This window comes from the organism of the source record quoted next, unplaced genomic scaffold (genome assembly GCF_019419815.1).
Source record: "Pyrus x bretschneideri cultivar Hongxiangsu unplaced genomic scaffold, Pyrus_bretschneideri_v1 Contig2, whole genome shotgun sequence".
Classification (NCBI taxonomy): domain Eukaryota; kingdom Viridiplantae; phylum Streptophyta; class Magnoliopsida; order Rosales; family Rosaceae; genus Pyrus; species Pyrus x bretschneideri.
In genome coordinates, this window is record NW_025999501.1 from 8,612,963 (window position 1) to 8,624,022 (window position 11,060).

General features: G+C 37.1%; 2 protein-coding genes and 1 long non-coding RNA gene across 3 annotated transcripts; 1 reads left to right on the forward strand and 2 right to left on the reverse strand.

Annotated features, from left to right (window-relative positions):
* The first annotated feature begins 2,504 nt into the window (after positions 1-2,504).
* Positions 2,505-7,423, forward strand: LOC125476603 (F-box protein At1g10780-like). The gene is made up of 4 exons (XM_048582870.1): positions 2,505-2,714; positions 5,775-6,517; positions 6,653-6,933; positions 7,032-7,423. Exons 1-4 carry the CDS (start codon positions 2,617-2,619, stop codon positions 7,266-7,268), a joined length of 1,359 nt encoding a protein of 452 aa, XP_048438827.1. The 5' UTR covers positions 2,505-2,616; the 3' UTR covers positions 7,269-7,423.
* Positions 3,326-4,550, reverse strand: LOC103938138. The gene is made up of 2 exons (XR_007257907.1): positions 4,490-4,550; positions 3,326-3,636 (listed from the first exon to the last, which is right to left on the reverse strand). It is a non-coding gene; the product is annotated as an uncharacterized LOC103938138 (long non-coding RNA).
* A 2,218-nt stretch (positions 7,424-9,641) lies between the features above and the next one.
* Positions 9,642-10,746, reverse strand: LOC125476821 (transmembrane emp24 domain-containing protein p24delta4-like). Its single transcript, XM_048583378.1, has 3 exons — positions 10,537-10,746; positions 10,166-10,226; positions 9,642-9,823 (listed from the first exon to the last, which is right to left on the reverse strand). Exons 1-3 carry the CDS (start codon positions 10,744-10,746, stop codon positions 9,642-9,644), a joined length of 453 nt encoding a protein of 150 aa, XP_048439335.1.
* Positions 10,747-11,060: the final 314 nt, after the last annotated feature.

The window sequence follows — 11,060 nt, forward strand, 5'->3', positions numbered from 1 at the left end:
AAATCTCGTTATGTTAAATGATTTAATGATTTTTTTTATGTGTAACTTAAATGATCTAACAATTTTTTTATTTTCATATGTGTAACTTAAATGTGAGCTTCGATGTGCAGTAGAGAAAGGATCAATGTAGGGGTGGGCATTTTAGTGGGTTTACCGACCAACCAGACCAACTCACCTGGTATAAGTTAGGTTGGGTTCTAAACTTTAAACTTTTATTTTTGGGTCAAAATTGTTTAATATACGGGTTGAGTGACAATAATTCTTAAATGCACTTGTTTATTAATGCTTTATTTGAATAGTAAAAATTTATGTATTAGTAACGTGTAGTGATATAACAACATCAAATTCACATGATTAAGTCCATGTAGATGTAAGTATTGATCATTTGTCTCTCATACTCACATTAGGAATAAAAAATAAAAAAAAAAACAATCAAGCCTAACTCATGGAACCCATCCAATCCAACCCGCCTAAGAATGGTTTGGGTGGGTTGAGTTACCAATTCTCTTGGGTGACAATGGATTTGAACAATTCCAATCCGAGCCTATTGGGTTGGCCAATGGACTAAAGTCTTACTCGACCAACCCACCCGATGTCCACCCCTACCTCAATGAAATGATCCTTTAAACTTATGGGTTAGGCTCTATTTAAAAATGAATTGCGAGGACCAGATATAAGGAGAAGTATTATTTAGTGAGAGTTGTCAAGCAGTTAAGAGAAATTAAGTATTGAAAGGAAATTAAGAGTAAGTTTAAGCATTGATCTCTGAATTATAAACGAATCGTAACTTTATTCGAATTTAGACAAATATGGAGCTGTGGTCCTTGATGCCTATTCCGTGAATTTTTTGCGTACTTCAAAGGGCCTTTAGCTTAGTTTCCCAATTCAATCTCTAAGAAGAGCTCAGGCGCTTAATTTTCATGTCAAAATCGTATTAATTGATTTGAATCAATCTGACTGTCCATTTTTTCATATTTTGATTTTTATGAAGTTTATTTCTTTGCTACAGTTGATAAAAATACATATGTAAAAAGCTTACCTTTTGTCTCTAATATTTATTAACGAATTTGTTTAGACCACTCTTCGAAACATGAAGCAAAAGCAAACTATTTTAGTTCGGAGCTCAGTTCCAACTATTTCTTTGTAAGTGAGGTGAGGTATTTCGTTTAGGGGGTCAAGCAAGTGCGAGAAAATTTCTCCGCTTCAGTTTATTAAAAGTAAGGAGGTCAAACCAAGGACCTATAGAAGTTGGGGCCAGGGCTCGTCCCCGTCCCCCGTCAATATTGAATCAAACAATAGGGGGTCATAGCACTTACCTCTTTTTTTATTGATTCAATACAATAGAGGAAAGATCATACAGTTCTTTGCTGAGATAGAATTTCAAATAGTTAGTTTCACCAATAGGATATAAAGACTTACTTCACATTTACAATTACACACACACACACACATACATATATATATATATATATATGTATGTGTGTGTGTGTGTGTAATTGTAAATGTGAAGTAAGTCTTTATATATGTAAATAGAAATTTAAAACAAGACATCCACAAAAAAATTAACAACCCATTTCACTTCAAAGCATTGTTGTGGATGCAAATCTCCTAAGGTTGGATTGACAAAATCACACTTACAAAATAAGAAATATTGTTAGCCTAATTGACAAACACTCAAGAAAAGAGGGTGGGTGGCCGCCGAAGGGCTTCCGATGCCTAAATCAAAAATAATAGGAGAAAAACTATAACAGAGAGAATTTTGAGTAGTAAGTGGCGATTTTATTGATCTACTTAAGTGACTCCTCACATGCAGCTAGGTGGGGAGGTTGCAAGTCATGTTAGGCAGACTGTTATGTGTAGCTAGCGTGGTGCAAGCAAGTCTTCGCATGTAACTACTCAAAACTGTTGGTGGGAGGCCCTTAGTAAATAAAGGTGCCAGTGCACGGAACACCCAAGGAAGACTCCAAAAAGACGACCCATACCTCATTGAGCCAGGAAAGGCACGATGGTAGGACCTATAGGGCAGGGAAATGCCTAGCCCTTTAAGGTTTGGTGGGTCTGCTCATGACGTCAATAATTAATTCATCATATTGAGCTAAAAGTTCATGTGGCGTCCTCCTATTCAAAGTGGTTAACTTATGTCTCCACAACTGCAAATGGAACAACATTAAATATTATATATAGCAACAACAATATCAAAAGCAACAACATTAAGGGAAATAGATATGGTCTTATTTGGTAAAATATCTTTTGATAATAACCTTGTTATGGTTTTTAGTGTAGAGAAATTTAATTTGATTTTGACAATGCGGAAATTTAATTTAAATGACCGTTATTTTAAGTGCGAAGATTTAAATCTAAAAAGATGAAGCAATTGACCATATCTATTCAATTGACCAAATCAACTCTATTCAACTCGGCAATTCTCTTCAGTAGTTCGGTTGAAAAACACATTTTTCAATTTCAATTTTAAACATAAAACTACAAAACAAAAGGCAAAGCCGCAAAAACGTTTAAACAGAAACTTTTTGAATTTTGAAATGACCCCCAAACATCGACAGTATAAGCGCGCCTCCCCACAAAAAGCCTGTACCTCTCTCCGTGATATGTATATAAATGGTTTGTTGTCAAGCACCAGAGACGTTGAGAGAGCGCAAGCGGAAATTGGCAAACGCTCTCAGATCCGTTGCAAATTTCAATTCAAATTTCCATCTGTAAGGTAGCGTTTGGTACGCAGACGGGACGGGACGGGACGGGACGGGACAGGACGGAACGGGACGGGACGGGACGGAACAGATGTTATGTGTTATGTTTGGTACGCGCAGGACGGAACAAGATGGTTGTTCCGTCCTGTGTTTGGTAGCACATGGACGGAACGGAACCAAAAGATTAAAATGACTAAAATACCCATGTTCCGTCACTTGTTTGGTACAATTTTATGGGTGGAACGGGACAGAACTCTTTTTTTTTTTTTTTTTTAAATAAGTTGTTCAAATTTGAACACTATTATCCATTATTTGTTTTTCTTGGTCCAAATTTTAATAGGTATATGTTGTGTTTCACATGCAAACCCCTTTAAAATTTGTAATTTTTCCCGTTTTCTACACCTTCATTCGAATTTTCACCACAAACCCATCAAATTTTATTGTGCAAATTGCAAAACCCACACCCCAATTCAATTTTTAGTCCCTAATTTTGGTCCTTTCAATTGTGGGTTGTTGTTCAGGGTTAGGTTCTAGAAACATTAGAATTGGCAATGACTAAATTTATATTAGTTGTACTAATCAATTACCAAATCAAATAAGCCAAATCAAATGACAATGACTACACCCTAATTTTAAAATTTATTAAAATTTAGTAACACAAATAAACATATCAAATAAGCCATAATATCTAGATAACTCCCAATTACCATATTACAATAACCAACATCTCAATAGTCTTGATGTTACGAATTTTCAAGCCAATTACAACAACTACATTGAGTCCACATCTAAAAGACAATTACAACAACTACCATGTTAACCAATTTTCAAGCCCTCCTTCCTCTCCACTCATCATATATTTCTCTTGCAAGATCATCCCTCCATTGAGTCCATATTTGGCCAAAAATCTGAAAGGGACGGTTTTCCGAATCTGGAAAACAAAATGCATCAGATGGATTAGTCCATTGACATTTAGAATGAACCATTGTTCTTTACCACTGCACTCACACAGTTTATATCCAAACTGCAAAACTATAAAAAACCACAGTTTATATCACCAAGAACTGCACTCAAGAAACACCAAATTGCAGATTGATATGTATTTAAGTAATCACCTATTCAAGTCCATCCTTTCTTGGATACTAGCCTCTTTGCACATTGTTTTCATGCTTCGCAAGATAGTCTAGGATTACTTGGCAGAGTAATACATACCTGGATTACAGGAAAGTGTTCACCAGCAGGCTATCTTTCTAGGCTATCAATTTTGAACCTTTGAGAATGTGGAGAAGGATGCTCTCCTAAAGCTAGGCATCCAACACTTCTATGACATTTATATAGATGCTTTTCAAAGACGAAAATAAACTAGTTACAAACACAAGTTGTGGATCTCAGACAGTAATAAAAACACTTCAGACAGTATTTTGCGTTTCCAACACAAAGGGCTGTTACTTGAGAGTACACTTCCCACTCCCCTTCATTGACCTAAACTAAAAACATTCTTATTAAGCAAAAGCAATGGTACAGCCAAAATAAAAGCAAAAGCAATGGTACAGCCAAAATAAGATTTCAACCAAAAAAAACATATGATCTAAGATAACATAGGATTTCCAATTGTCTTGCCAAGCAAGATTAATTAATCCAAAAGATTAATACAAGCAACGCAAGTACAACCAAAATTAACATAAATTAGTGGGTTTCAATCTCCAACCTCTAACGAATTGTGAAACCAAAATTGGATAATTGGGTAAAAAACCAAAGAGAGGAAAATTGGGTAAGAAACTCACATTGCAATCAGCGCCAAGGCGAGACCTTAGATACGGAAGCAGCTTCTTCACTCTTCCCGTCCTCCATCGCACCTGCTCCATTTCCATTTAATAACCCACATAATTAATCACTAAAAAACAACATATAAAAAACAAGAAAAAGAGAGCAGAGAAGAAGAGAGAGGACCGCTGGGATTGACGACGAAAACGAGGGTCGCGGCGGCGAGATGAGGAAGACCCATTCGCAGAATGGAGCGGTCAGCGCACAGATCAGGTAGCTTGTGGAGCTCGCTCTCACAGGCCATGATTTCGCCATTGAAATCTCACTCTCCTACTGGCTACACGGAAGATGCAGAGGTGAAGAGGCTACAGGGGAGAAGATGAGGATAAGGGAAGATGCAGAGGGAGGAACACGACGACTGAGAAGAAGAGGGATAGTTTTTAGGGTTTGTTATATGATTTTTGATGTAAATTTTGAAAAAGACAAGGGGCATTTTTGTCTTAAAATTTTGGAATTTCTGTCCCACAGGCGTGGAATCTTCGATCGTGCAAAATTTCCATTCAATTCTCAATTGTAAGCTCCCTCCCTCCTCGTCCCTCTTATCTGTTTAATTAAGATCACGATTCTTGTATGGTTTATTTGTTTCACAGATATACTGCTACTGCTTCTAACATTGCTAATCAGATTGGATAGTTGTTTTGTGAGCTAATTTTTGAATGGGTTTTGATTTTGTTAATCACTTAAGGTGGAACCCTATTTTGGGTTCACGCCAAAGTTTTCTAAATCATAGCCTTTTATCAGGGTTTTAGAAGTTCTAATCTGAGCTTAATCCAATCTGCCTAATTGATGTAATTTATCATTTGAAATATGGTTAATTTCCTAATTGTGTTGTAAGCTTCCTTGGTTTCAGCTACAAGTCTCACAATGTGTAGTTTCAATAATATCTTTTTGCTTTTCAGATTCTTGTTTCAATTACCAAGTCATATTCTTTTTCCGATTTTCGGATAAACCCTTGTTGGATTACCCTTTTTTTTTTAGTTGATGTTTATCTCAAATGAATTCCCAAGACAGGGAGCATTGTTTGATTGTTGAGCTCAAATAACTGACCTCAAAGGCTAGCCTTAGATAGCTTCGATGTCATGTGAATCGCCTTGCCCGTCATAATAACTAGCTATACTTAACCAATCTAGTTTCTTTCTCAAATTTTACTAATTGTGTAAAACTGTAAGCTTTTGTCGAATTATTTTCCTTGATTTTATTATGTTTTCGTAGTGACCGCTAACTGTTTGATTTCTGTCCTCACAGAATGGACCCTCTGCCTGATGCTGTTGTTCAATACATATTGTCGTACATGGAAAACGCCAAAGACGTTGCAATTTGTAATTGTGTATCCAAGCGATGGAAGGACTCAATGCCTTATATAAGGAGCCTTTATTTCCCCAGAAGCTCCTTTGATAGCCATACGGGTGGAGACAGTCCTGATGACATTGTATTGAAGATGGTTTCAATGATTGAACGATTAGAAAATCTTGTTGTTTATAGTCCCTTCTCGGGTGCTGGCCTTGCTTCTTGGTTATTGATCATAGGTCCCTCTCTTAAGTATCTGGAGCTTCGAATGGACAATATTGCTGAATATCAGACCTCTCTTGAAAGCCCTTCAAAACTGGACTACTTAAGTGCTGCAGAAAATTTGGAGTCTTTAAAACTTTGGGGAGTTTTAGTGGCCCGTTCCCCAAAGTGGGGTGTCTTCCAGAAACTCAAGAACCTTGAAATTGTTGGAGCGAAACTGGAGGATCCTGCATTGTCAACTGTGCTTCAGGCCTGTCCGAATCTCACCAATTTGGTGTTACTTGGTTGTGAAGGATTGAGATCGGTTTCAATTGAGTTGCCATATTTGGAGCAGTGTAAGCTGGACTTTTATGGCTTGGACAACTGCTCATTTTCCATGGGGTGCCCAAAAATTAAATTCCTTGAGGTGCAAGGCTGTAGCTGGATTCGGGTTCGTGATACAAAGCATTTGAAAAATCTTTCTATTGCCAATAATGCAGGTAATGATTTGTTACAAGCTCACCTTTGATGACTTGAAAAATGCAGTATATATCAGGTGCATTTAGTTTCTTGTTCCCTACTTGTGTGAATCATAACAATCACTCATTATCTTTGTGTTTTCTGGTGTTGTTTAGGGAAAGTCTACATGGTTGATTTTGAGAAACTTGTCGCTCTAGAGTTCTTATCAATTAGGGGAGTCCAGTGGTGTTGGGATGCAATAAGAAATATGCTTCAATGTGCAAGTGAGGTGAAACACCTTTTCATGAAGGTGGAATTCACAGGGGATTCTGAGATCCTTCAACCCTTTCCAGAGGTTGACTTTGTTGATTTCTTCAATAACCATCCCAAGCTGCAAAAGTTTGATATCCATGGAGCCATGTTTGCCGCCCTTTGTCAGAAAAACAGCCTGAAAAATGTAAGTTGATACTATTTTGTAATTTTAGTATTTTAATTTAGGTCGATCTTCAAATTACAATTGAGTTTATATATACTTTTTTTTTTTTTTTTTTTCAGGTTGATTCAGGATTTTCAATTCCTTGCCTGGAAGAAGTGATGATCACAGTGAGATCACCGCTGAATGCTGAACAGAAAATGAGCACTCTTGAGTCCTTGTTAAAGTACGGGAAGAATCTGAAGACAATGGTGATAAAGATTCTTCAGATGAAGAGCAGTCATAGCAGTGCAGATGATTTCTTCGACGAGATTTGCAGGTTTAGACACATGAACCGAAAGATCGTTAGAATAGAATAACAGCTTCCTTTGGGAACTTACTCAATTTTCCTTCTTAATTCATACCATTGCTTTAATTCTCCGATTGATTACAGCATGACTGCTAATTTGGTTGAACCGTGATCGTCATTGATTGAAATGGATTCAAATTTCAAAATTCAGATTAAACTCATTAATCAACTTTGCGTATGATTTTGCTGTCTTAAATTTTATATGTATGTGTTTGCTATTTTTTCGTGCAAGCGATTGGCTGTATTGTATGTGCCAATTGCCATTTAGCTAATAAACTCGTGGATATCGAGGTTCCACAAGCAGTGCTTCCTGATACTATATTTGAAGCAGTTATTCGAATTCCTTAAGATCTGCAATTGAAACAAGTTTTTGCTAATGGTAAAAAAGGAGCTTTGAATGTCGGGGCTGTTCTTATTTTACCCGAGGGGTTTGAATTAGCCCCTCCCTAGTAGTCTTTCAGTAGCCACCACTGGGTGATGCCTTGTTTATCCGCCTCTTGTCCCGTTGGAAAAGAAGAGTAGTATCACTAGAATAAGAGTGAGTTGATTGGCTTGCACAATATCTTGAGCGTTTTTATACCACATCGTTTCATTTTATCTTGTTGCGACTAAAGTTGAAGGCAAATTATGAATCTTCCCTATGAAAGACTTCCGTTTGAGAGTTTTCAATAATTTCATTTGGCCCAGGTCATAAGGTGTCCGAACTAGTTTTTAATTTAATCATACTTTATTTTCCGATGAAGGAGGTTCTAAATTTGAATTTTCATTCTCTCGTAATGACATCAAAACTGGAAACTGGAAACAGATTTGTGGCAAACAATCACACAGCCGCCAAATCTTCTCGTAGCGAAATCTTAGGTTTATACCGTTATATAGGACGGAGTACCGTTCTTTCGCAATTAAGGTTCATTAAGTAGTTATTCTTTGACAAAGCATGCTTGATTTCTTGGCCAACACGACACGCTTATGAACCTTTAACAAAACCATGTAGCGAATGCCTATAATGCCTATCAAATTCTCAATTACCAAGTAAACACAAGAAACTAGTATTTAAAATATCAATATAGGTGAAAATATCAATATAGGTGAAAATATCAATATGCAAAGTTCTGAAAATATCCATGGATATATCAGTATCCAATGGAAACTTTGAAAAGTGCAATGAAGTGTGTATATCAACTCAAATTTAGTAGAAATTTGAAAAAAAAAATTCTCAAAATTTGAAATATGCATTGGTTTCCAATTTTTGTAGTGAATTGGTAAATATCGTCGATATTCATTTATTTTCTTATATCTAGTCAATATAGGGTGAAGTTGCGTTTCACCCCCTTTCCATATCTATTCTTTGTTTTTTGGATACTTCGACGAAAATATCGACAATTTCGTGAATATTTTAAACACTACAAGAAACTCAAACTATCAATAATATTGCTTTTCCTTTCTCAATACTTTCTTTCGACGAAAACTGGCCGTCTATCTGATCATAGTTTACATTACGTTTGTAATAAAATTTGCATTTACTATTTACCTTTCTTCTGTCTGCAAAGATGATCGGAGTTGAGTAATTTGAATAATCTTCTTCTTTCGGAAAAATCTCTTCAAGTGCCATAACTGCAGACATGAAACTCCAACGCAGAGGCCGAACGACATCATGCTATACCGTGTCACCCTCGAGTTAGTTCGTTCGCTCAAATTCCTCCTTTCCACTTCTCTGTGCATATCCAAAATAAAACAAGGAATAAATCACCACAGAAATCGACTGGAATTTCAATGCATTCTTATTAGGAAGATAATGTTTACCTCGCCTTGAGAAAGCGTTGATACAGGATGACGGCCATCACTAGTTGTTCGAGTTTCCGTAGTTCAAGCTCGACACCCTGTATGTGGGCGGATACTCGGAATAAGCACAGTTAAAGATAACGATGCAAGGAAAATAGAAGACATTAAGAGGTAGGGTTTGCGGAAATTTAAGTAACGACGGCATGGACAAGCGTAACAACTCTCCTAAACACCAAGTATGTATTGAGTTCATATACAATATTACCCCAATAAAGTGTATGCATCAGGTTCCAAATGAAATTCTGCAGACAACGTAAAATTCGATCGTTTTTTAATTTCTAACATCGTTCACGTTTCAAACGGAAACTCTCGTCCCTATTTCCCAATTCAGAAATCCATTTCATTGGCCATCAGAAACCTTAGGTTTTGATAAACTTTTCAAAACAGTTCGAGTTCACTCGTAATGTCCATCACTGGTTGCTAAAATCTTACCAATCACAGAAAACAATTAAGTATAAATGAAAATAATATGTGCATAAAACATGTACTGTGATATCTATGTATGTAAATTATTATAAGAAAAAGTGTTCTCCGAGCGCTCACCTCAATCTTCTCGATCTTTTCTTGCTACTGAATCCCAATCCTGAGCTGCAACTCCAATTTTCCGGTCAAGGTCGAGACTTACTGAACTATCTTCATGTTTGTTACCATCAACTGAAAAACAAGCCAGGTAGGTGCCAGACTCTTGAGTTTGTGAAGGCAAACTGACCATCTGTTGCATTCTCCCTGTGATGAAGATCCTTCCCATATGGCGATGTTACCTAAAGAAAGAAGATGGCGATGTCCCGACAAAAGCTTCCCTTCTAGTTCACCAATTTCCCCTTTTCATTTTAGAGCACTTATAAACAAGTGAAAAATCTATAGCTCGATTCACTTGACAACAACAAAATAATTTTCCGGCTACGTCTTTCTCACCAAACATCACGTGGTAACATGTTTGATTTCTTCAGTATAACAATCTGAATCATCTAATGTGCAAGGTCAATGTCCAACGAACCCTGCAGGGACACTTGCGGAACAAAGCGATTATCTTGACACAAAAACACAAAGTTGTTCGCGTTAAAATACCAGTGCAGTGAGCGTTGGCCGCTTGATGTACCGGAATCTGTTTACGTTTCAGCAGACAATGCTGAAAGTGAAAGATACCGTCGAACCAAAAATCACAACTACTGCAGAAAAAATATATATACATCCACACTATGATGCACCAGTTTCTTCCAATTTTTTTTGCAAAAAAGCGCATCGAGTCGACAAATGTGACACGAGCTAACTCATCATCACATTGCATAAAAATTTGAATTTCTCCCTAAACCCTAAACCCTAGGCCCTAAACCATAAACCATAAACCATAAACCATAAAAAAAAAATATCTTAGTCGTATAAATTTTTCAGTAAGAATATTTTAAAAGTAAAAGGGGAGAATTGGAGTTGGAGCAGACCTTGACGGAGATGGTGGAGTAGCGGTTGTGATCATGGGAGATAACGCCGTAATCGCCCAAAAAAACGACGTTGTTCTGGATTTCTTCAGAGACGCACTTGGTGTCGGAGGAGGGTAATTTCATCCAAATGGCTTCACTAGTAGGCACCACCGAGCAAGCGGTCAACAAGAGGGCCGCGGCCAATGCCGTCACACTTGTTCTCGTTGGCATCGCCGTCGTAACACCTTTGATTCGATCCCCAAGAAATCAATGTGTATCAAATTCTGGGTTTGCCTGTTTTTCAAAACGGAGGAACAACTTGTACTGCTAGCTCTCCCGCTCTTGTTCGGAAAGGACTACGTTTGGGCCCACCGAAAGACAAAAAAAGACTACGTCGCATGCATCTAGGAAAGGCATCATTTTTTAATCTCTTTTATAAACATTTTAGATCCTTGAAATTTGATTCAACGACTAAAAACACGAGCTCATTTTAAAAGTTATAATAACTTTAGTCGTTGGATCAAATTTCAAGGATCCAAATTATT